The 26,574-nt window shown below is 45.6% G+C and overlaps 1 protein-coding gene across 1 annotated transcript in view; it reads right to left on the bottom strand.

The window, feature by feature from the left end:
* Positions 1-1,062: 1,062 nt before the first annotated feature.
* Positions 1,063-26,574, bottom strand: part of SYNDIG1 (synapse differentiation inducing 1) — a 76,432-nt gene continuing 50,920 nt past the window's right edge. Inside the window, exon 4 of the mRNA XM_055816694.1 lies at positions 1,063-2,809. Within this exon, the coding sequence (XP_055672669.1) occupies positions 2,651-2,809 (159 nt within the window). The 3' untranslated portion in view covers positions 1,063-2,650. The remainder of the gene's footprint in view (positions 2,810-26,574) is intronic.

Genomic DNA, 26,574 nt, shown 5'->3' with positions numbered 1-26,574 from the left:
ATACTGCTGCACCTCTTTTCCCTCCCCCTGGTCTTTGTGCTTAGTTTAGACGAAAAACAAATGGGAAAAGGCCCAGGTGGGAGTCTCTTCATTAAATAATCAGTATTCAAGACAATAATCCTTGTCTGCTTGTTAGATAAGGGCTATCCTACCACCAGACAAGCTTTTCTCTCAGGTGTTACTCCATTATGAACTGAGGCAAAATAAAATCTGGACTGAGATACACGTTTGACAGAAGTCCAGGCCTGGCATACATGACCTTGTAGTCAGATAGGTCTAGCAACTCTTCACCCTTTAAAACAACCAAGAAAGAAACTTCCCATTTTTCCAGAACAGGAGGAACACTTTGAAATGGGGCAAATGTGAACCAAAGCAGTCATAGCCACCTCATCTCCAGGGGGAAGTGAAGCGGGACTGCAACACACATCCCAGGTTGGTTTTTAAAGCCATAACACACTGCTTTGGAGAGCCTGCTGTCAGCCCCATAGCTGGAAACCCTGTGCATTCTCTTGGAGGAATAAGGAGGCAGCAGATTGTGCCCTTGTCCCTCACCTCCCCAAACCCAGATACTGGCCACTGGGGCAAATACAGAGTGGGGACTCTCACTTGCCCACTTACTACTGCCTGGCTTCAAAGCGAAGGGGCTTCCATAGCAGGTGTTAGGGAAAAAAACATTGAAGAGGAAGAACCACAAAATTGACTTTACCTTAATAGGGCAACCTGGCCAAACCTCCCTGCATTTACTGGGCCCTCAGCTTTAGCAGTGGCTGAGGATGAATGATGTCTAGGAGTACGTTGCTAGTCTCCAGGCTTAGTTTGAAGCCCAACAAATCAATGCAAAAAAAAAAAAAAAAAAAAAGAACTGTCAGTGATTGCAACAGGCCTTTGGGTCCAGGTACAGTATGGGATGGTCCATATGGGTGCTCCTTCAGCTGGCTGAACCTGGGGTACTGGGGCAAGTTTCACTTAGTCTAATGCTTCACAACCATCCAAATAAAGTGCCACACGGAGCATCAGCAGCTGTATACCATGTGTTTTAATAAACTGTATAACTAGCAGAAAAATAGGTTTGTATGTGTTTGTCCTCCTCCCCCGTAAAATAAAAGAAGTAAAATTAAAACCAAAATAATGCGAACCCCAAAACAGGAGAAAAAAATGGTCCCAGAACAAAGCTGACACACAATACAGAGTTGGAAAAAAAGGTCTTTGATGACATTCTTGGTAAAGAAATTATTTTTGTAAAACACAAGGCAAAAAAATGCTTATTGTTTTGATCAGTTTCTCGCTCTGTGTATATATATATATGTAGATACATATATATCTATGCTGATACACCCTTGGTGGGATGAAATGGTACATCTGTAAGACAAAGAAAAGTAAAATGTTGACTCCGGGGAAGGAGCAAAGAAGAAAAAAATGTATCGTTTCAGTCAGTGAAGTAAGGACAGTGCTAGAGTCCCTTACAACGTACCATTGCGCTGCTTGTCGAGGGACATGCTTGTCTCCCCATGGCTGTGCTGTGTCCCTGTTCCACAGATGAGCTGTGAGCTTGTAATCTGAGTGGTCTCCTTCACTGCTCTATGTATGAGCAGGACCCCAGAAATGTATGAAGCATTCCTTCCCCTGGTTAATTCCCATGCTTTACCATGATTTTTAATTTAAAATTGATTAGTATTTCAGTTTGCATTTTTACCCCTGGGCTTCTAGCACTGACTGCTATGCAGGTCTCCACAGCAAGGCGGAGCAGCCCAGATGAGCGATATGCCACAGGAATGTGCCGTTACCATGATGTGACTGGATGGAGGAATTCACTTTACAACGGTTCTCATGCTACTTTGACCTCACACTCAGTCTGCAGAGCCACGTCATGCAGTAACCTCAGCTGTTCTGCATTGGGTGGGCCTGTGGGTCACATCTTAATCCAAAAACAAGGAAAGGAAAGAAAAAATATTTTTTATTTCCTTTTCTCCTTCCATGGAAACCTACCCACACAAGAATAGTAGGCAATACCATTCTACGCTGTGGTCTCTGCTTCACTCTTAGACAAATGAGTCCTGCACTCAAAAAAAAAAAAAGAAAACATGTTCTTCCTCCTGTTGTTATATTGCTCTTTCTGAGAACCAGCCACTGTCCATGCTTTCCCAGATCTCAGTGCCGTGCTTAACAAGCAAACTAAGCACAAGCTCATGCTGGCTGCAAAGTTCAGGTCACCAAGAAGGTATTAAGAAACAGCTCAGTTTGCCAGCTGCTTGTAAACACCATATTGCAAAGAAGGCAAAGGCAACGCACCCCTCTCCACACCTCCCCCAGCTTCCTTCCTTGTATTTTTTTTCTTTTTTCTTTCTCGGTTTCCTTTTTTTCTCTCTCTCTTTCTTTCTTTCGCTCTTTTGCTCTTTATCTCTTTCTTTCCTTCTTTCTTTCTTGTATGGGGGTTCATGAAGAGAAGCAAGACTTGTGCATCACAAATGGAGGAACTACCCCCACCCCAGCCAGCTTTCCACCCTACAATAATGCACAAGCCCATCTTATCCTGTACCTGCCCCCAGAAGGTGTTTGTCTCTTGATCTTTTTGGAAAATCATGCAGTCTGATCTGCTGGGGAGTTCTGCAGTGCAGGTGCTGGGCAGCTGGTTCTCCCTCTTTCCTGAGGTTCATAAATGATTGTTTTTGGACAGATAGGCAATAAGAGCCACAGCCACCCCAACGTAGATGCCAGTTCCAATTGTGATGGACAGGACAGCCAGGAAGAGTGCTCGCCGAGAGCTGGAGCTTGCATGATGGAAGTCCCCCTTGGCTACTGCTTTGTTTGTCTGCAAGACACACAACAACAACAATGCAATATATTTATTTGTATCACCTGGAAATGAAGATGCGATGCTCATTTCTTGGCTGAAACATGATCCTGGGATGTGACAGTAAACTGGCTGGAAATCAGATACTTTTTTAGTCAAATGAGGTTACTTGCACAATTTGGACTATGATGGAACCAATGGCATCTCAAGCAGTACTTTTAAGTGCCTTTAAGATTTAACATATCCTAGGATTTAATGCTATGCATCACGATGTCTCCTGAGATGTCTCAGCTGCCCCTGAGGAGGTGGACAGATGGGCTGGGAGCCAAGGGTCTGCCATGCCTCCTCCAGACCCAGCTACAATCCCCCTTCTGTGAGGTGGCTGGGTTCCAGCCTGGCTGGGAAAGGTGAAAAGGGAAAAGCCCTCTAAAAGTGTCACTTGCACAAAAACATTCTTCCAAGTCAGCTCAAATGGTTGATCCATTCTTACCTGGACAAGGACAAGACGGGCTGAATTTTCCCTTCCAGAGCAGTGCTTTTTCACATTCTGACTAGGCGGAATGACTGGCCCAGGTTCTCCACCACGGAGAGACCAGACACCATGTTACCTCGCATCCACCTTAGGCCTGAGCTTTAGTGCAGGACAAACACCTGGGAAACCAGAGCTAGTAGACACTGTTTCAGCCTTGATTCAGATGAACACTTACGCATATGAGCAAGGGCAGTTCCCTTGATTATCAGATGTGTGATGCACATGCTTAAGTGCTACTCTGAAGTGGGGCCACTGGTGTTAGAGCCATGCTCTTGTCTCTTGGGGGTGGTGCATTCCGTTGGATATGTCAGCTGGAAGAAGAGTTTCCATTTTGATGATATTAGAAGTGGCTTTTGTGTCTTCTGCTACGGTTCCCAGTAGCTCAGAAGACTAATCCAAAGCTCTGGTAATTGTATCACATCTTAGATGTAGCTTTGAGTACCCAAGCAGGTGCCTTGAATTCAACCCGATCAGCCGAATTTCCCAGAGTTACTGGTCAGGCATTTTGGCTTGAGCACAATGAACCTCAAAAAGTTACAGCTTGTTAGTACAGCTGTCAGTAATGAACACAGGAAGCAGAATTGCAGCTGACTGCGGATTGTCTCCTGTGATGATCCCATGGTCACCTGGCATCAACGGGATGGTCACTGCAGAAAGCTACATCTGGAGTTTGAGAAGTATTCAAATATCAGTCCTTCTAATACACCCTTCTAGACACCTTCAAGCCCAGGACCCAAGACAAAAGCAAAATCACTGCTCAAAACAGGCAAAGGAAAGTTAAAATTGGACAGGACTGATCCACCCATTGAGAAGACCACCTAATGCCATTTCAGTGGGTCTCAGTCTCACAGCGTGATGAAAGCAGGACATCATTTTTACAGGCCATGATGCGATATCAGTAGGGTGACCTGGCAAGCAGTAACAGATCTGTCACCAACCAGAAAGGTCTTGTAGAAGCATATGAGGTCCATAAGTTCTAAGACAGTCTTTGTTCCCTTGTTACGAGTGAAGAATTTATAATGCTTTTAATTGTATTTCTTCACAAATGCTTGATTTGCTGGGACACTTCTGCTTCAGTGTCATCTGTTGCTCTGTTTTCATCTTTTTTTTTTACTATGTTGCTACTCAGAACAATTTACAGCAGCCAAATGACACACTGAATAAAAGGCTTCTGGCCTTTCTGTCAATGACTATTAGGAGAACCATCTCTTCTCATTCATCAACCTAATTTTTTAAGCACAATGCCTTATAAATGTTGCAGGCAGAAACAATGTCAAACAATACATACTAAAAGAGAGAGAAACGAGGCTGCAGGCAGGAGGAAAATGATAATTTCAAAACAGCAACATATAAACAGCTTCCAGGTTTACACCTAGCGTCAAGTCCTTTAGTTTAGATGGAGAAGGCATCCTACTCACTTTGCAGAGGGTGTCTGGCCAGGCCTCTCGGCAGGGTGACCAAGGATTTTGTGAGATTCTTGTCTAGGACTGCCAAACGCTCAAAAGAAAAGCCCTTTCTGAAAAAATGCCAGGGGCTTTGAGGATGATAGACATATATGTTAGGGTCACTTAAAAGTGTTGGCAAGGAAAGGAGAGAAAGCTTTAGAAAGAGTTGGCCATTAGCTCTCCTCAAAGATTTTCTTTGAGCATCTGCTACCCATCACAGCATTAATAAAAGGCTTCAAACAGAGAGGCTCCTATTCACTGAAGTTGGGTTGGATTTGTCAGGCGGAGGTAAATGCACAGCACTGAAGCTATTTGAGCTTTTGGATAAACCGAGGTAACCAGTTTCAAGCCCCAAAATGGAGCAAATTTTTGAAAGAGCTGGAACATTTCAATCTGACATTTCTGAAATGTTGCGTTATGTTACGGAAAATTCTGCAACATTTTGGGATGACCTCTTTTAAATGAAACTTTTAGCAGTTTCAAACCAGTACTTTTTCACTTAAAAATAGATGGAAACTCAAAAGGAAAAGAAACCATTAACCAAAATGTCACATAATCTGAAAATTTGACAGTTTGTCTTGGTTGGATTCAATAAAAGATGTCGGCTCTACCCAAAATGATGTGTTGCATGACCCAAAGGGATTCAGAAGGCTGATTTGTCAAGCACTAATAGCCTTTTTTCTGATAGGATCTTCAACCTAGCAACAAACCTGCTCACAAAGAATAGCTTTTTTTCTTGATGAGTTCTCTGAGGACAGCCCTGACCTTTGTGAAAGGGTTTGACCTATGGTGCTAATCCAGCTTTTTGTTAAAACATTCAGCCCAGCCAAAACCAGATGTCTTGTCTTAGTCACGTGCTGCCATAGAGTTGCTGAACTCTGCAGCTACTGTCATTACAATATCACTTGATTTTGCTTGAGGAACAGGACTGCACTTTCATAGAAGTTCTAGTTTCCGACAAATTACCTAATCTGAGTGTGGGTTGGTTATTTTTTTTCTTTAAACTTCACGCACGTTTTGTGACTTAGCAAAATCAAACCCCTCCTATATTGAATTCTGAATGTCGAGTGCATTGGTATGGGCACACAGAAAGGACGATCTTCTATTCCTCCTTTATTCCATTCAGAAAAGTTTCCACTGAGATGGAGAAATAATCAACGCAGAAACCATTTTCCATCAGTGTTAAGAGTAGTCTGAAAGGATTTGCTTATCACTGAGAAAACTCTGTTGCTATTCCCTAATTAGCAAAACCATTCCATTACTCCCCAATGTCACTAAACGCGAATTACAGCATTTCTGCAGGTTTAAGCTAAACAGATCTGGAAAGTAGTTACTACACAAAATGCAAATAAGGCCAATTTTAATAGGTTAGCATCTGGCAACTAATAAGCAGTTTTTCCTGAATTGTTTTAAACAGGATCAGGTCTTTGGCATCTCTGTGCACTTTGAGGAAGTCCCTTAATTTTGGTACCCATCTTATGACACAGCCCATTTGATGCCTGACACAGAAAAGTGATGCTCTGTCTGGGGGCTTGCACACCAGGGATGCCTGTGCTCTAGCAAACTCTATGTGGGAAATGAAGACAAGAATTGTCTTGTGTAGATTAGAGAGCCCAGTCAGACCCGGTCTCACCAGTTTTTCCTTGAGGTGGTAGAAAATGTGATGACAATGGTTATTAAACCTAAAAAGAAACCCAGATATCTCAATGTAGACAGTGGTCAGGCTGTTCACTTATCTTCACAGTGTCAGTACCTCGGGTACTGTTAGCTGAAAGATAAAATTTGTCTACATAGAAGGACTGGCGACCTAAGCCCATGATCAAACACCACAGACAGACAAGCAGACACAGTGATTCAAGTCACGAGAACCAAAATAGGTACAAGTACAGAAAGTGGCATCTGTTGCGGACCCTTCCTGGTAATTGTTGCCAGCCACAAAACCGGGACCTCAGGCATCAAAACAAATCCAGTCTTCATTTTTGACACATTAGAGGGAAAAAGAAGTATTTCAGATAAAAATATTGAATAAAGAAAATACCCCACCAAATTCTGGTTAAAAATGAGGTCACATTTATGGTGTTCTAGTCTGCAAACCATTGCAAAGCAGGATGTGTTAGACTGATGCTGTCTCCGCCTTCACTGAACAGCCCCATGCTGTATGCCCACAGTGCCTGTGATGGGCACGCTCTGTGCAGCCCTGGCTGCCACGGGCACCCTGCTCTATGCAGAAGCCTTGCCTGAGACTACAGATCCCTGCATCCACCCAGGTGCTCCTGCTCAGTTGGGGGGGGGGGGGGGCGGGGGGGAATGGGGTAATGTGCACCACCAGGGCCCTTGTCAAGCCTCTGGGGCTGATGTGCCAAATGGTACAAATGTGTTTCTCCACATGCAATGTCCAGCCATTCATACCCAGCTGGAAATGGATTTCTGTGAGCTCCTCTTCACAGATTCAGCTCTGGGACTCTCTAAAACTGTATTTGCTCTTGTTACTTCTTTGCTCTGAAAAGCAAAGCCCCAGATACGAATATTGCTGGGCAGAATATTTAGCAGGTATTAACTAGCCCATCATGCTTGACTCTGGAGGGTAATGCAGCCAGGTACAAGAATGAAGATCCAAATGCCCTGTTAGCAAAGGGCTTGATTCATTACAGCCTTTTCAAACTAAGTGCCTTAATTTAAGTAGTAAAGAATACAAACAGCTATTCTAATGGGCTTAAAAGTGGCTGCAGAAGTAAGCACTTTTCCTAATCAAAATTATATTATCTGTGGAGTTTCATGGTACTTCTATCCATTCACTTCCTCTCTTCCCTGGCAAGACTGTGGATGGCAGCCAGATGATTGATGAACCAATTTCATACAGTCTTTGGGCAGCAGCAGGACCAACAGGTTTTATAAACAGAGCAGGGGACAAGTGCAAGACATGGGATGAATTATGAGTGTGGGATAATTCATCACACAGCACCAGGGAAGTCCCCTCACTGCACAGTCAGATTAAATACTTCTCTTGCTAAGGGTTTGTGTCCCTGGACTACCCCTGCCTCTTGGTTCTCCCTTGGTCTGTGTCCTCTGGATGCCCAGATATGACTATCAACTTGCCAGCTTCTGGAACAGGTTGTGATGAAGGCTAGGTACTCCACAGCTGAAAACAGGGGCTTGAGCAAATACCAGCCCCCAGTCAATCACCTCTTTAGAGGCTTTGGAAGTACGCCAGAAAGTGAGGAGGGGCAGGGGAAGAAGGGGTAAGGAGATTTGAAAGGTTTGTCTTAGTTTGTTTAACTAACAAAATGAATGTCGTCTTGTAGAGAAACACTTTCAAGGAACTTCCCTGGAATTTCTACTTCAGCTTCTGCAAAACATATTCATCATGTCTCTGGGCTGCATGTTTTATAGGCTGAGAGAAGATGAATACTGTACCTCCACAGCTGCAAGGCCAAAAAATTCTGCTACATCTCACAGTAGTTCATATATCATACTCAAAAAATACCTTCTGGTATGCTGTATCTGAGAACAAGAAACACATTGATCACAATTATTAATCCTCCCTCATCTCCCTGAGGCTGGAAAGCAGGAATGGCTTCGTGTAGGAGAAGAAGAGTGTATCCTGATCCCTTTGGTCCGGTAATGGGAAGATTTCTTTTCATGGGTGGAAATGGCCAGCAGGGAGCAGGGATGCAGAAGCTCCATGGAGCCACTGGCCAGACCCTGAGCCTTCCTCCTCAAGTGTCATGCAAAAAAAAAGCCACAGAATGAAGAGTAACTTATACAGAAAATGCCTCTGCTCCAGTATATCCTCTTATCCTTCTTCTAGCCAAAAGCTCTGGCTACTGTTTTTAACTTGCTCAACATATACTTCTGCTGATTTCAGACTTCTGGGCAGTATCTTCCACATGCAGGCTTACACCATGTATTTTCACTATGGTGAGAAAAAGACTTCAGAGTCTTTGCTAAAGATACAGATGGGGGAAAAGGTGAATTCTGGATTTGCCTCTGGACCATGAATGATAGCAGAGAGGTGCCAGGCAGCAGGGTAAAGCATGGGGCTGGCAGACACCTGGCGTAGGGGTTGGACATGGCAGAAGAGTTGTCAGTCCTGAGGAGAGGGACCATGGAGTCCCATCAAGCAGCTCCGCAGGCAGAAATGATGAACTAAATAAATGACAAAGTTCTTCGCTCTGTCAGTCGTTTGCAAATTTCCATAGCATAACAGAAACTTCAGCCTGTGGCAACCTGCCTTTCAGGTACCAAAGAGGTTTCTGTCTTCTGGAGGTTACCATCATTTCTGCTGGGAAGTTGGCCCAGGAAAAGGACATGAGTCTCAAGCAGACATTCTCTGTTTGGAGCTTACTGTGGGAGCAGTGGGGAGCAGGCATCGCTTGAAATGCAAGCCCTTCTAAACAGATACACACACCTCCTAGGCTCAGTGCTGGAATTCATCTCTACAGATGCTTAAATTTCTTTTCCTCTTCAAAGGAAGGCATCCAGTCTGGTCTAGTCTTCAGTCTTCGGCCTCAGTGTCCAAAAGCAATTACTGGATCATCTTCAGGAAATTCCCATCCACACTTCAGTGTTGATAGATAACTTGTTTGGGATTGATGTCTTTCAGTGAGGGATCAACCCCACCCTGGGCATTTAGAAGATAAAAAGCATAAGATCTTGACCATATCCTGCTATCTCACTGTCTGGTAGCACTGAGATCCAGTTGGGATCACTGATAAGGACTGTGAGACAGTAAATGCTTAGCCCACGTGGAACTTCCCCTGGAGCAATGCTGAGACACTATGAGTGCTTGGGTAGGAGTGAAAAAAGGATGATACAGGGATGTCACCAGTGTTTCATTAACACATGGAGAGGGGATAAACTGTCATATGCAGCTGCTGCTGCTTTGCTCAAGGCTCTGCCAGATGTCCTGAGTGCTCCGCTGCACCTCAGTGACAAAACAAAACCCAGTGTGAAAACTTTCCCTGAAAGATTTCTTTCAATAATGAATCCACATTCTAGGAAACAGGCTTGTGCCCTCAGTGGCCAGAGCATACCACCATGCAATGTGAGTGCACCGCACTGGATTCACACTGCTGCCCACCAGCATCCCCTCTGACCTCCCTTGCCCCCTTCCTTACCACGACTGCTCAGCAAGGCAGTGAAACAAACCACAGGCTCATCACGGTGGAGGTAGGAACAGTCACCTGTGTGAAGGCAGGCAAGAAAGGACGGGCTGGTGACCATGCTGTGTCTGGAGGAGCCTTTGGTATTGCACTTCAAGTCCATGTGCAGTTTAACATAACCTTTCTCCATCCAGCCCTCCAAGTGGCATTTCCTTCTTTGTGAGCATCACCTCCCTTATCCTGCATATGAACTGCCAGCCTTGACAAAAACCTACCAAGCTCCTGTGGCACGTGAAAACAAGTGGCCTGAATAATGGGATTCCTACTGCCACCAAATTTAATGATGTTGTATCAGTGGAAGGGGATGTACTGGGAACAATATTTATCCCTGGAAACCCATGAAATGCTCAGGAGAAGAAAGTGTGAATGGGGAGAAGAGGGTGTAAACGGAGACCAGCATGAATCTGCCTCTCCTGCATGATCAACTTTCATAGCATCTGGGTTTCAGCCATTGGATCATCTTGGTATCAATGTTTTCTGCTGAAATTTGAAAATATGACGTAGGCGAGGACATGATTCAGCCCCCGGCTGGTGCTGCCTGTGGTGCTTGATTGTGTATTCAAGTGCAGATAAAACTATAAATGTCCGAGTGAGATTTCGATACTTGGAAAAACAAGAGCGTAATAATGAGAACAGCAGGCATAAAAGTCCTGAATGAGCAGAATGCAGAGAGATGTTTTTAGATAAGCTCCACAGCAACAGCAGTTCATTTGATTGCACTTGAGAGAATGAGACCTCAGCCTGTGATATCAGGGCAATTCTGTTTTCCTGGCATATACAGGAATTTGGATGTTTACGATAAAGAAGATGAGTTCCCCCCTCCACTTTGCCTCTAGGCCATAAGCAGACGTTGCCTTTTTGTGATGAAGAAAATGTGGGAAAGGTGACAAGCAGTGAAGCCCAGTTTGCACACACACAGACGTGTGCCTGCACAGACTTACATGCAGCTGACAGGGGTTTGTGTCCACACACACAGACATACACATGATCTGCCTAGAGGCTGGATGCAGCTACCTGGTATCACTAAGTTTATCAACCAATTATTAGTGACCAATTCAGTCCCAAGGGGTTCCTTTATTTGGCTGTTGGTTTCTTCCTTTGTTTGAAGACACAGTTTAAAAGTGAGCATTACTCAGGAAGGGAAATCTGGAAGTGATTCTTATTTTTCAGATTGTAATTCATGAGTGGCAAGAAGTTGCCCACAGCTCAGGGGACATCACAAGGAACCATTTGCCCGTGGTGTCCTGATCTGTATTGGGACTGACTGGACAGTGCCGCAGATGAGTCTGCATTTTGGGAATGTCACAGTCTCTTCATGTTGCATCTGGTGCACAGTCAGCAACAGAGGTCACCAAGAGGCTGTGGAGTCTCAATTCTTGGAGATATTCAAAACACCACTGGACATGGACCTGAGAAACCTGCTCTATCTCACCCTGCTTGAGCAGGGAGGATGGTCTAGATGACCTCCAGAGGTCATTTCCAACCTCAACCATTCTGTGATGCTGTGAAGACTTGAAGCTGTACAAAGTTGTGCAAGGTGTTATTCAACAGCCAATTTGTTTATACACAAATATGCCTGGAGAAATTCCTCTCTTTCACAGGCAAAACCAGGGCTTTTAAAGCCCTGTGATGACTTTGTTAGGGCTTTGTTGAAGGACCTGCTGTGGATAGGTTGGTATAGAGAGTGGATTCCCTCTGTCCACATCCAACAGTACTGCTCCGTGACCCTCCAACTCCATTTCTATCAAGGTGCAGTGTGTGGTCTTAACCTGGGTAACTGTGGATCTCAGACCCCACTGTTGGGGCCTTTTCTGTCCATGAGGATGGCCATATGACCCCACCAAGCCATGTGGGTATGTGTCTTGTGGAGGAGTGGCATCAATCCCCACCTCCAAGTTGGGGGCACAGTTTTCTGTCTCTTGGGGTGGATGAGCAGGCCATTGTGTGGTATTGTTGCAATTCAAAATGTCCACAGGACCAAGTGCGAGGAACATGGTGAGGCTCTCTGCCATTTGGTGTGACCTGCCTTTGTTTTGCTCTGGTTCCTTCTGTCTGCCTCTGGTCTTCTTCCTCATTTGTGATGGGAGGAAGACCATGTCAGCAGTTACTTTACATTCACTGCAGTGGCCCTGGACTCTCTTCCCTCCAACATGAGTCACACAGCAGGGGAAAGGGTAGGAGATGCTGCCCAGTACTGCCAGAAAGTCCAGCCCTGGACCTCCACCTTCCACTCTGGGAACAGACAAGAGAAGGGTGGCGGGACAGGGAGGTGATAGGGGTTTCTGCCTTGGGCACCCTGAGCCACATTTCGGGGAGGACAAGAATGGGAAAAGAGGGTCACAGTCATGTAGGTTTGAAAGTGTCTCTGGGGTAGTTTCTCCTCCTGACAGGAAGAGATTTGATCACAGAATGAGTTCCACCAGTTCTGAACTCTCCATTTTCTCACCTGCAGGTGCCCCTTTTTGAATTGAAACTAAATCTCTGGGGTTTAAGTGAATTACACAATCCCCTATCTGATAGGCCATTAATGATTTTTGAGATCAGATTAAAAATTCCTGAGGTAAGATTCACTCTTGTTTGTTGATACCAGTAGCTTTCTCAACTTTGTATTACCATCAGCCATGATGGTTCTACATGTAATCTGTGTTACACTGCTCTTTACCTACTCCCAATTGCATGTGTAGAGGACATTCAGAATAGCTCTTTCTGATCTGCTGTCGGCAGAGCCCAGTTTTTAGGGCAGTGTTTTTTCCCAGCACGTGGGGTGGCTACCACATCAGTTATATGGAAGTGTCTCTGGAGGATTCTCCTTGGGGTACCATTTGTGAGACCAGCCTGCAAACTCTGGAATTCCTCTAATCCCCACCAATGATGTGGTGGGATCTTTCTAGGCAGGTGACCCAACACAAGGCATTTTTGAGAAACATTTCGTCATTTGATATGTTAATGAGTATGGTAAGAAATTATCAGGCACTGCGGACTCTGAAGCATCCAACAATGAATTGAGGTAACTTAATCCTCTTCCTTCAAGGAGTATGTTTACTTCAAATGAACTCAACTTTTCGATAGTTTACTTCAGGTACGTCCACCAAAGATTAAATGATGAAGATTACCTCTTCCATGTGAGACCTCTGTGCCCCTTTCCATTCCTTCTATTTCCTCGAAGCCCACAAAAATGACAAAACTAGGAACAAAACCCCAAAACTGTATTTTTTTCCTGGGTGACTTCTTTGTTCTCTTTAAACCTTAATGCCCTTTTCCCCCCCTCTCCTGGAGAGGTAACATAAGTGATGCAACTGGCTTTAGCAGGCCACAAAGGACCACATGACTGGAAGGGTGATTAATACAGAGGGAGAAACCTGCTTCTCTGACGTGCTCTGTGGATTGTGGTGAGTGGGATATCAGGAAAATGTCTGACAAGCACATGCTGGAAGAAAGATTTTCTGGGATTCCCAACATATTTAATCCAACAGAAAAAATCTTGGGGGCCAAGCAGAGTGACAGGCTTTGTGTCTTTTAAACACATCACCTCTTCAGTACACCAGAAAGTTTAGTGGATTTGTTTTATAACTGGAGATAACAGCAAGTAATTAAAAGCCTGATGAACCTGCAGCACTCTTGCAAGGAGAAGAACTTAAGTGGGAATATACCCCACTTAGAGCCCCGTCTAAATAAAATATTAGGGAGTTGCTTTTGATTTACATGTGGCCAGGAATGAAGCCAAACTGAAACAAAATTTCCTGTCAATGCCAATAGACCAGGTTCTCAGTTCTCTGGAGATGCTGGAAGGATTCATGTTGATCCAATGTGGCTACAGAATAAAGCTCAAAATTACAGCGTCTCTCAGTTTGCAGAATCCTCTGGCGAGCTATCAGTGTCTTTTACATATTTCTCATTGGAAATTGCTATTTCAGCCCTAGGACTAAATGCCCATCAAGGGCAGCTCAGTGGGGCTGTGTGACCTGTGGTAGATGAGGATTTGCATCTCAGTAGGTAGATGGTAAGGCTTGATATCAAGGAGACTTGGAAGTCTAGTCTTGCTTGTGGTGGGGAGTGCTACAGATGAGCAGACAGGACTTGCTGCTGCATGGAGCCTGGATCACTTGCTGGCATTAACCCATGCATCTCCAACCCCTCCATTCTTCACTATGGTCCCTTGGTTTGATTTAAATTAAAGGATAATGCCCAGGTTTTATTCAGATTTTTAAATCAGCCAAACCACCTTTGTGTAAAAACAGGGAAACGGAGGCAGGAAGAGAGAATTGGGGTGATCCTGCAAGGAAAGGCAGAAGCTGCAGCAAACTCATTCTGAAAGGTATCCCGATGCCACTAAATTTTTATTTTTATTTTATTTTAACATCAATCAGAAAGAAATCTAACTAACTCACAAAGGATTCAGAGTGCTAACACAGAACAATTGCCGGTTTAATCATATTGCTTTAAGAGGCAAATCTGTTTACACTCCCAGAGCTTTTTGCGTCGGCCAGCTCTGCAATAAGTTAACTGCCAGGGTATGGACAAGGCTGTTGTTCTCTGCAAAGAAAGGCTTTGTTTTTGAAAAGAGGCTAGGAGTTTCATTTAGGAGCTCCAAGAGGAAAGTGACTGAATTAATTTGGGGTCTGCTGTTAGACGGGTACATCTGACACAGTGAGAAATGCTGAAGGGACCCCCCTGCTTGCAGGAATGCCAGATAGTTTGTGTGTCTGTGCAGCTTGGATGGTGGAAGAGAGCTGTCCAGCATGAGGGATGGGATGGGCTGAGCATCCCCCTCCTTGCCCTCACCACCAGCTTATATGGACAACAAATGGACTTCATCATCTACGGGAGACCTGCTGCTTTATTTGCCTGATGAGCAAAATTGGCCAATGGATTGAAAAGTTCTCAATGAAGGCTGATGGGCAAATGGACAGGCAGACAGACATCCACAAAGGCCACAGAAAATGAACACAAGCTGTAAATTACCCTAGGGTATGGGTTATGCATGCATGGTACCAGCAAGGAAATGCCTATGGCCATCATTTGCTATTGATTGCATCAGGGATGCCCTTGCACATGACAGAGCTGTAAGACAGCTAAACAGCAGCGAGCCCTGAATTCAATTCCTGCAAACTGCTGATGGTCTTCCTTCCCAAGGGCAAGCTGGAAGTGCCAGGCATGGCCCCACAGAGCCCAGTCACTTGTGGCAGGGGAAAAAAAGCAGGATCCAAGCTTCAGTCCCTTCTCTTTCTACCCACCACCACGCCTGGACACCAGCAGCAGCTCCCTGCTCTCATAGCCAGCATTCTCCTGCCTCCTGGCTTGGGTTCCAAGCCCAGATGACAGCAGCAGACCCAGCGGGCTGTCACGGAAGTCTTGTTTCAGGTGTCTCAAAGCTCGGGGATCCCCTGTGAGCAGTGACAGAGAATAGCTCTGAGCAAGATTAACTCTTTCTAGCACACATTAAGGTGACTGATTTTAAAAAGCTGATGTGTTACCTTTCTCTTCTAATTGAAATGATTAACATCTCCTCCCCACGTAAACCAAAATGTCTTAGTTTGGTTAAGAAAAACATTTCATTTAATTGTATATACTTTTTGTTTGTTTGTTTGATGCCCTGAAAAATGTTGGAGAAGAGCATAAGGGACTGTTGTCTCCATACATTTCTGACCAAGGGCAGAAAACAAGCGTAAAAAAATATGATGAAGACAAGTGTGTGATACTAGATTTTTTTTAAAAAATCACGGAAATTAATTTAACAATTTCATATAGACAGTTTTAAAATATTCCACTTTGCTTTTCTTTGTTGTTTTTTTTTTCTATAGATACACATTAACTGAACTTTTCAGATGAAGAATTTTGTTCCAATTGATAAAAAGGATTGGTTTTGTTCTGCTTGAAAATGTATTGATGCAGGATGCTCCTGCCTTTTCAAAATGGTTTTGAAAACCTTTTGAGACAAGAAATTTCTCAAAACAACTCCTTTCTGAAATGCATATTAAACATCTGTGTCTGTGCATGTATATATATATGCACACACATTCTTAGCAAATCAGCAAAACTTGGTGCATAAATTCTCATTTGGCTCCAATATTGGTCATTATGCAGTCAATTTTTAATTGATTTTCAGTAATGAACATGTGCTGCTGCTTCATAAGTATGACCCTTCTGAGGAAGCTGTTTCTCTTGTTGGGGCTGGAGTGGCTTTGAGTGAACAAACTCCTGTGGAGTATGGAGTAGTGATCCTCCCTATGGGGTATTTTGTGCCTGTTGCTGGATGCAAACCTGAAGCTGCCTTTGGTACCTTGGAAAACACCTAGCCTAGAAGGGAGACACTAAGAAAATAATTCCTGGCTATGCTGCTCATACTCTGGGGGAGACCTGGAAACCACATTAGGTGGTGTGATCCCTGAAGTACAGAGAAGAGATTCTCCATCCTCCATGCCTAACCCCTAAACCCATCCTTGGATGGGGAAAGAATGAATAAGGAGTGCTGTAAGACAGGCATCCTACCCAGTCACCCACCAGCATCTACTAATGGCAGCAACACCTCTGCACAGGCTGAGAAACTGAAGGACGTGCTCATCTCTTGATTCAACCCCATACTCAGTAGAGGAGGAACTCAACAAGATCTCATTTTTCACTACAGGGAAAGTTCATCAGCTGACCTGGACCAATTAATTTGTATTTGTCACCATTGCTGTTGGCACGGAAATGGAAGGTCTAACCTTGTATCAAGCTGTCAACACCCTGAAATGACTGCTCTGTCTTTCTTATGACTCAGCATCTGCAAGGCAAGAACTCCATGTTCTCCAGCAGTAACACCTTGCAGTGCTGTCACACCAGCACATACCAGCCCCTAATCCCTTGTGTACAAAAGTCCTCCCTCCTTCACCTGCAGCCAGTCCTGCATTTCAGTGGTGCAGGGCTTGGTGTGTGGGCTTTATCTCAGCCTTTGCTCTTCCCTGGAGACTTCTTACCCTTGTTAGTCATTTCTGCTCCTCCTGCTGCTCCTCAGCTCCTGGTTCACCCTCTGTCTTCTATCTAAACAGCAACCCTGCTTTTGTCATTTGTGGACGTTCTCTCCATCCTTTTAAACGGGTGCAGGCTGTCTGAAGGGTGGAAGGTGCGGTATGCTGTGTTCTTACACTGTTTCAGCAGGGAAAAAGCTCTCTGCCGAGCTGGGGCGTGGGTGTATAGAAGGCATCAGCACTACCTTCCCAGGGGCGGGCAGCTGGAAGGAGCCCAGCAGCAGCCAGAGCGAGCTGGAAAGGCTTTGCTCATTCTGCTGCTGCACTGTGAGCAGGACATTAAGTTGGTGATAGATCAGGAGAGCTCTCCAGAAAAGCTGCTGCTGAGTTACCTGTCCGAGCACCAGTAACAGCCCCTCCCAACCCAGTTTGTCTGCTGGCATCACAGAAAGACAAGCAAGACCCCATACCTGCAGCATCTTAAGCAAAAGAGTAAGTGCAGGTCTCACAGCACAGAGCTGCTGGTTTCACCTCCATGAAGGCAAGAACATCCTGCTAACGTGCCTTCATCGTGCCTAAGTCAGCTTGTATTCCTGCCCTCGGGAAGAAAGCAAACTGGCTTGAGACATGTTTCCCCAAGGATTCTCTGGCTTTGGTACTCTCTCTTCTTGCAGCATCTTCCTAACGCCTGCAGTAACCACCCTGTAATATATTTTCTTGCTGCAGGCTTGCTTCCCAGATCTCCTATTGCCATGCTAAGAGAAAGGAGCAGGATGGAGCAGAGATGCAGCAATTCTTACATTGGCATGCCGGGACTGTTTTATTTTCAATTCACGGGGCCCCTGGTCAGAATATTTGCTGCTTTGATGCTAACTGGTGGAAGGAAGAGGCCATCCCAAAGGTCTCTTCTCCCGTTAACAAACTGCCTCACAGGGGTAGGGCTCCTCCTCAGTGGAAACCCATTAGCATACAAATATAAGTCCTCATTGTCCAACAGGGAGAGCAGAGATTGCTAATAAGGATCCTTCTTAGTGGCTCTGAGGGGTCATCAACAACCTGGCCAAGTTTTTTTTATATCAAATTACTCCAGAGTGTACAAACAAGAACACAAAGTCTGCTTTTCTCTTTCCCTCTCCTTTATTGTGTTGCATACATATAGCCAGTACCTTGCTCCCTGTGATTTCACTGGTGTTGCTGTGTCTGCCAGAAGCAATGAAAAATTAAACCCAAAAGCTGCCCTCCCCAGCCAGCCGGCTTGTCTGGCAGCAGGCAGGTCAAGCCTCAACAGCCGGCAGCAGGTCCTTGCCCGTGGGAGAGCGGTGTGTCTGTGTGCGTGTCCCTGCTGCACATCCTGCACCACGCGGGGCTGCTGTGGCGAGGCAGGGAATGCACAAACACGTTCACTGCGGGGGGACGCAACCCATATGCCACACTTTTCCTGTGAAGATAGATAAAAGCCTCAGCAGGACACCCTGGTTGAACAGAGGAGGACTCCTGCGAAATGCAAACTTCAGGAGTCAGAGCTGCCTCCCTTTGATTTGAAAGGACTTTTCTTCTTGCTCTCCAGACCCTTCCCGTTAAGGTACGGGGGTGTGCTACCCTGGTCATCTGGCAGGATGACAGCCGCTACCGAGAAAGTCCCTTTCACGTGCAAGTCCCTTTAGTTTGGCTGCCTTGTGTCCAGGACTCCTTGCACCCAGGCATGCAGAGGAAGGCTATACGCCTGCCTTTGCTTTTCCTGCAAAACCCAGCGGGGATCAGCATGCCGCTACTCCAGCAGGAGCTGCCATCCATCCGCTGGGCTGCCGACAGCACACGGGCCTGTGCCCCCTGCCCGCCCCGGGCAACGGGGTCACCCTGGGCTTCACCTCAGCCCGGGGCAGGCCAGGAACCACTGTGCCTTGGGATCTGACAGGTCACGGGCCGTGTTTCTGTAGTTTGCTCCTGTCAGGGTTTTCCCAAGAGCTCATCCAGCTTGGGACAGACAGAGGGCCCAGCAATGCCCAGCCGTTGTTAGGACCTTCCTCCAGGGTGGGCACCTCGCTGACGGAGGGAGTGAAGGGCTGGAGTGTGTCCAGGGATGGGAGATGGGGCTGGGGCACCTGTCTGATGGGGGGCGGGCAGCCTAGAGAGGAGGGGGCTCAGGGGAGACATTATTGCTCTCTGCAGCTGCCTGACAGGGGCTGTGGGCAGGGGGTGTCTGTCAGTCTCTTCTCCCAGATAACAAGTGACAGGACAGGAGGAAACAGCCTCAAGTTGCACCAGGGCAGGTTTAGGTTGGGTATTAGGAAAAACTTCTTCATGGAAGCGGTGGCCAAGCACTGGGACAGGCTGCCCAGGGAGGTGGTGGAATCACCATCCCTGGAGGTGTTCAAAAACCACGTACATGTGGTGCTTGGGGACACAGGTGCTGGGTTAATGGTTGGACTTGGTGATCTCAAAGGTCTTTTCCAACTGAAACAATTCGATGATTCCTGAGTAAGAGCACAGTAGCGAAGGAGATCCAGCCTGCCCCTGGAGTCCAAGTCCTCAGGACTTGCTCAGAGTGATTCTTACCATGTGGTGAGGGGGCATGAGGAGCAACAGACCCCTCTTATTCACCTGGCATCAGCTTTACACGAGAGGGTATGGGAGAGGATGGGCCACATCCAGAGGTGGTAGCAAGGGAGCAGCATGAAAGTCTTGATGCAGAGAGAGAAACTGTGTGGATGCTTAAACATCTTCCACAGTGCAACGGTGGATCTACAGGCATGCCGCACTAGCGAGGCACAAAGCCTGTCCTGGTCTGGTATCTCTGTTGCGTTTGTCCATGAGAAGATTTCAGCAGGAAGCCGTTCACGTGGGAGGGATTTGATAATTATTTCAGAGCTTGCTTGCTCTCCTCACCTCCTCCCCCTTCTCTCTTTCATCTCTCAGCCCCACTGGGCTAATACACGCTTCATGATTGAAATACATCCTTTCAGAAAATATTCCGCTAAAATATTCATGAACAACTGATTTCATTATTTGCTCAAGGCTAAATGACTTCATGATAGCTATGCAGCCAGAGGCCTAAAGCAACTGTCTGCCTTGGTGACCGTCCCCCACTGTCTCCTTCCACTCCCTCTCTGTCTCTTCTCACTTCTGTAAGCCCTTCAGGAGAGGCTCGTGCATTTTTCTTATCAGTTCCAAGGTGTTAGCTTTGATTTGTAGAGTACCTAGCACAACAGGGATCCTTGTCCCGGACAAGTGCTGGTGGCAATAAAAAAAGATACAGGCATTATCAAAAGCATCCTAATGACACTAAGTTAATTGTCCACACTTCTCTCCTCCACCAGAAAACAGCACAAGGCCAGGATCTGACCATTTCTGGAACAGGATACAAATTTTATCACAGGGTACTCTCCGAGCCTTTGTTCCCTTTCAATTCAGAGATGAGGTTCTTACAGTAGCAGGATGCTTGCTGCAAAAACACTGTCAGGGAAGATATATTGCACTTTTGCTTACGTTTCTATCTCCCACTACAGAAAAGCTGTCTGCTGATGGAGGAAGTACTTCTTTCTAGTATAATTACAGGTAGTAATTCCTGCTCAGTGGAGTTAGCAGTTCCTCGCACACACAGCAGCACCCATGTGCAAAACTTGCAGAGATGGGAAATCACTCTCACAGGGCACAGCTCCACCACTGCTGATGGGAGTGGGTGCTGCATGACTTTGTCCCTGATTCCCTCAGAAAATGTCTCTGTGACATTTCAAACCTCCAGCTGAGACTGATTTCAGACGTGCTCTGTGGTATCTGCAAGCCAGAGGGTGAACAACAGTTGAGAAAAGTAACCACCTGAAGAAACTCTTTCAGGGGACATGAGCAAGTATGTCCCACAGGCTGGTACTGGGCAGAAAAAAGGGACTTCAAGTGTCTAGAGACATCTGGGATGATAAGGAGGGAGTGGAGTGCCAGCAAACAGGAGGTTTTGAAGACAGAAGGCCTCCTCACACCTCTGGAAGCTGGTATGGAACAGCCACAACTGATTTTAGGAGCCCTGGGCAGCAGGGCAGATTACCAGCTGTGTGCACACCACTCGATATGCCTTGGTCTCTGCTGGGCTCCAGACTGGGATGGATGTGGCCCCTGTCTCTCCACTGTGCTACCTCCCCTCTTTGGCAGGACCACAGACTGAAACATCCCTTCTGCAGTTTGGTGTTAGGTAACAGGACAAAGAGCCCTGGGCAGGGGATGTTGCAGAGACTGGTGACAGCAATCTACAGAAAAAAATATTCTGTATAGCTGTGTCACAGCACTCTCAAAACCAGCTGGCTGCAACAAGGTCTTTTACCATCACATACCAAGTTAACCTCAGTAAGTAGTTCCCATGCCTCACCCCAGCACGGCCACCAACCCCCCACAAGGTCTTACAGCTCATCTACTGTTTGTGTTTCTTCATTCTCCTCAGGCCAGTCCCTCTGCTGTCTTCTTGTCTCTCCTCACCCAGGGCACACTCTTTCTCCTCCCTCTGCTTCTTCCAGGTCTCTCTTCATCAGCTGCTCCTCTTCCAAACCCCTTACAGCTATTTCACTACTTAGCAGGAACCAGCCACAGCTGCACCTTACCCACATCAGCCAACCCACCGCCCCTGAAGCCAGCCCACAGCTGTATTTTATCAATGTTAATTAACCTGCCTTCATTCCTCTACATAGCTGTCCCTCCAATGCCTAACAAAGGGGATCCTAAGCCCACCAGTGAGATATCAGTTAGGTCAGACCCCTACTGCCACCGGATGACTTTTGAATGTGTGTACTTGGCCCAGGCACAAAAGGATGATGAGGGACCACCAGTTCATCTGATGGGAAATGAACAATTTCAGTCAAGCAGGGGCTGTCCTGCTCGCCCATGAGGAGGGCAACACACTCCTGCAAATTTCATTTCCCTACACCGTGCAGGAGGAGCTGGGTGAGGGAGCACAGCATTGTGCTTTGGGGCATACCTTTGCAAGGAAAGGAACTTGGTCTCTCTCCCAGTGCCATGTCCTGACTCAGATCCACCAAACCTCCTCGCTCAAGTTCTTGGGCTAGCTGCTGGAGCTGCTGAGCTACTCATAGGAGGCTGATAACAACATTTCTATCATTTTTTTCTGCTGAGAAGACCCATGAGGGGCAGTATGTCCCCCTGGTGGGAAAGACACGCCTGGAGGTTCACCTCAGTAGAGCAAAAAGCAGTGGAGGAAATGCTCTCCAGGCTCCTGGGAATGCAGGCAGGAGACTCAGCCCCAGACAAGGCCAGGGATGTAGCGATGAGCAATCAGGATTCATACAGTAATGTCTTCTGCTGGAATGAGCAGCTGGATGAGATGTTCAATGAGATGAAACTGGATGAGGTATTGGGCATGCAGGAACTTCACAGGGAATGAGAGAACGTGCATAGTTCCGTACACCAGCCAGGCAGCAAAGGCACATTGCTAAAGCTGTTTACTGGGTGATGAGTGATGAACAGGACACTTTTAACCCCACATATTTACCAAAGCAGGGGAGCTGCTTTCTGGCACACCGAGGTGGTCATTTATCTGACCATCACCACTTCTGGGCTGGAGGGGGTGTGAACTGTGAACCAGCTGAGACACCGGCAGTGATATGGCTCCACAGAAAGAAAATCATTAATACTGAAAACAGAAGAAGCTGTGTCACCAGGCTGGAATTAATCCCCTTTCAAACAAGCCCTTCAGTAGGGAGAAAAAATGGCTTTATTATTTGCAAGCATGTGGCTCAGAGCAAAGCACCAGGTCATGACAGCAATCTCGAGCATGTTTCAGGTGCCATCGCTGCCGTTGGAGCAATTGGGCCGAGTCACTCCAGTGGTCTTTAAAAATCACCTTGCTTTCCTCTTCATGTGAGAGAGAATGAAGGTTCTCGTCCTTGCCCACAGTAAGGAAGGTAATGAAAGGAATGGCTACAGCAATTTGGGGCTACCTTGCTCTCTTCTTACAGATTCCCAGTGCTTTTGGAGAGCCTTAAATTATCTCCAGAGGAAAACACCCGCTTTGTGAGACACTGGAGTGCTAGTGCAAGGGCATATCTTCCCAGCCAGCTCTTTGCTTTGTTTTTCCCCTTCTCTTTGGTCCTAACCATGCAGATGGATAGGTTATATAGCATTGATGTTTACATTTTACATGTAGCTGCTTCTCTGGGAGCTGAACAGTGTCAGAAGGTTTTGATTTTGCAGAAATGCCATTGGGAGGGTAAGGCAAAGGAGCTGTGCTTATTTGAGTGGAATGAGGCTGATTTATGTTCATCATTGTGTTGTCTCCCTGCCTTGCAGGCAGCAACATCTGACTCCCACTGTAGCTCTGCACACAAGTTGGATGGAGGGATGTGAAATTACATCACTGGTCATACAGCCTTTGAGGGATGGTTGCCCTCTGATACCTGCCAGCAACAGGGCTTGTGAGGTCTACTGACTGGCTCCAAGTGGGGTCCTGAGTTCAGGGCCTCTTCCCAGGGCGTCCTGTTCAGTTCTGGCTTTTCTGGGGTCTGATCTGAAGCCAGGTGAAATGGATGGGACACTTCCCAGTGGCTTGAGAAAGTCTGAACAGGTTCCTTAGAGACCTTTAAATCTGATTCCTTAGAGAAGCCTTTTAGATCTGAATTCCTTTGTAGGTTTGTGCCCATTTTGGCACAAAGTCTGTTGATTTCTCCCAGCTTCGGTATGGAAAAATCACTGTTTAATTTTGGCTGAGGTGGCAGAGAGGAGCTGGCTGAGTGCACATAGGAAATGATAATCCTGTTGAAGATGTTCATGTGTGACGTCTTACAGTCCAAGATTATATGTTGATGAGAATGCCTTTGGTCTTGAACTCTAATGCTAAATTCTTTCTTTTTCAGTTCAGCTGCTCCTTTTTAACACTGGATTTCCTACTTCAGCAGCTGCAAAGGCAGGCTGACTAATTCTATTAGAGACAAGAGCAGTGCTCAATTTTCCTCTTTCTACTGAAGAAGTGCTGTCCTTTCATAGTAGCAAGGGCAATGTGAAGCTTATCCATAATTGAGCCTTGCTGGAAAGGTTATTCCAACATGATATCAACCTCTTCAGGTCAGAAGGATATTCACCTAGGGATAGCATTTCTCACACCCAACTTCTTTCTTTATTTCCATTAACATTATACTGTGATTTACTGTTGCACTTGCAATTTCCAATAAAAATTCTGAAGTTTTCAGTGCCTTGTCCAAAGAACAGAGATGTTTGGGGGAATATGGAGGGCTGAGGAGGGGGGACCTGACATGTCTGCATGAACACCTCCACCTACTGAGTCCCAGTGAGTGCATTTTCTGTGAGGTACAGACAGATGAGGTGGGACGTGCACGTGGTATTGCCAAGGATGGGAAGCAAGATGGATTGATGCCTACAGCAAAGCATAAAAGATGAAATATATCTCATGAGACCACAAGCCACAAGGTCCTGTTAGCACTTAGAAAAAAAAATGTATTTAAAATGGAATGTAATAATTATAGAAAATTGGACTTAGGCATTGCTGATATTATTGAAATCCAAGCAAACAGGGGTATGAAGACATGTGTAAACCCAAAAGAGGTAGGTGACAATAGTGACCTTTACAGCCCAGGATCCTCCCCACTGATACTCCTGTCCCTCTTGCACTAGATATTCGGCAAAGCAGAGACACTCTTCCTCCTTGGAGCACTTCCTACCAACAGCCATCAGTTTAATTTTGCTGTAAGAAAGCCAGGAAGGAGTTCATGCCTGAAATTCCTAGAGTAGAGGCCATTTGGAAGAAGAGCCTTGGGGTTGTCAAGATCTGGTGCAAAGCTTGATTTCTTTGGGATGCAAATGCAGGAGACCACTAGCATACCCAGCATGGCCGAATGGCAGGTGAAAGGTGAACCAGGTTTAGTGAGACAATTATAGAAGCTAATTTTCAAATGTGCACTAAAATGTGCCACTCGACCTTGAATAAACATCCATATTCACATTCTGCATCAGTGCAAGTCTACGTGCTTATAATGTGATTTCAGTTAAACAGGAAAAACTTCTATCAGGAGAGAAGCAACCCTCTCAGGGCTGCCATCCTAAACCCATTAGTTTCTATATATTGGAGGGTGGGGATGGACTTGGATAAAGCATCTGCACAATAGTTTACTGAAACACACCTAACAGCCAAAATACGGCCACTAATACCTGGTATTTAAATACATGTTGTGGTTTAACCCCAGCCAGCAGCTAAGCTGAATATTTGCAAAATCAGCATTTGTTTAGGTGTTTTACTAACTGACTATTGCCACTATCCTGTAGCTGGCTGAAAGTTAAGACCATTTCTGCAGTTCTGACATGTGGACTGATCACTGCATAGAAATCACCGGTTTTAAAAACATCGTTTTTTTAAGAAGAGAAGAGACCTCATGGTTGAAATTATGGTGAGTGAATGGAATTTCAGTAATTTATCTATTTTTTTTCCATTTTTTTTACAAAATTACACAAAAATTTGTGTAGCTGTGCCTTTCAAGGGTAGAAGGCATTTTAACCAGTGTTTGGTTTCAAGTGGTAGAATAACGGCACCTCACAAGTTATTGAATTCAGGGCAGCTATACACAGGAGTAATCTCAGGAGCATTCCTAGGTCTTAATAAAGGGTCTCAGTTTTTATACTCACTTGCACTAAACTGAAGTGGGTAATGTATCTATGGAAAGAAGGAACGTTTTAGATCCCTCTATAGGCAATGCCTGTCTTGAAGCGAGGGAATGAGCGACATGCATCAGCAGCGTAAAACTGGTGTCACTGTAAATATTGGGCAACAGCTTTAATAATACACTTGGTTAATAAAACATATTGGTTTTCTTCTTGAAAAGGATACAGTTATTTAAATTGCAACTGATGCTAAATTTTTTCATTATTCTGACTTACTAATTCCAGGCAAGCTCTTTTCTAGCTTATAAATGGCCAGAGCACAATATGTACTTTTCTCTACACGCTACAAGAGCATAGGTAAGCAAGCAAGCTCTTGGAAGAGTTCCCCAGGGTCTAAGGATGCACAATCTGCCAGCTTTCAACGTTTCTGCTATTAAAAATAATGGTAAATTACATCAGTAATAACATTTTTTTTTTTTGCATGCCAGGTGCCAGAAGATTGCCGAGGAATATAAAGTGGCATTTCTGGAAGATGCATGCCCTCCTCCTCTCTCAGCAAGTCAGGCTTTTCATCAGTTTCTGAGAGCAGGGCTGCAAGACATCTACAACATCATGCTTCAGCAACACAGCCTACCCACATGGAGCCAGCCTGAGCATCCAGGGCATACGGCTGCAAACCAACATCATGTGAAAGTCCTCCAAGGGAATTCAGGGATGCATAGGCTAGAAATCAAGACAGATATCCTGATGTGGGAAAGCAGAGTCTTTTTTTCATTACCTGAAGTTGTACTTCTGAAATCAGATGGATGAGTTAATATGGTGGATGGGTGGTAGTTACTGCATTGCATCAGGGGCTTGAACACAAAGATCTTTAAAACTTGTTGCCTTAATGGCACATGAAGCTTTTTCCTCTACATAGGGATATCTGTCTAGCTCTAAAGCAGAAAGGTAGGTGACTGAAGAGCAGTCCATTCATGGCAGTACAGAAAATATAGCAGACTCAGACCTCATTGCATTCCCTAAATGGATCTGGGTTTATCTGCTTCCATGTGCCAAAGCTGGATACCACTGCCTGCAAGTAAAGAGTGGA

This window comes from Falco peregrinus, chromosome 11 (assembly GCF_023634155.1).
Source record: "Falco peregrinus isolate bFalPer1 chromosome 11, bFalPer1.pri, whole genome shotgun sequence".
Classification (NCBI taxonomy): Eukaryota; Metazoa; Chordata; class Aves; order Falconiformes; family Falconidae; genus Falco; species Falco peregrinus.
This window is presented reverse-complemented; position numbering and strand designations above follow the sequence as displayed.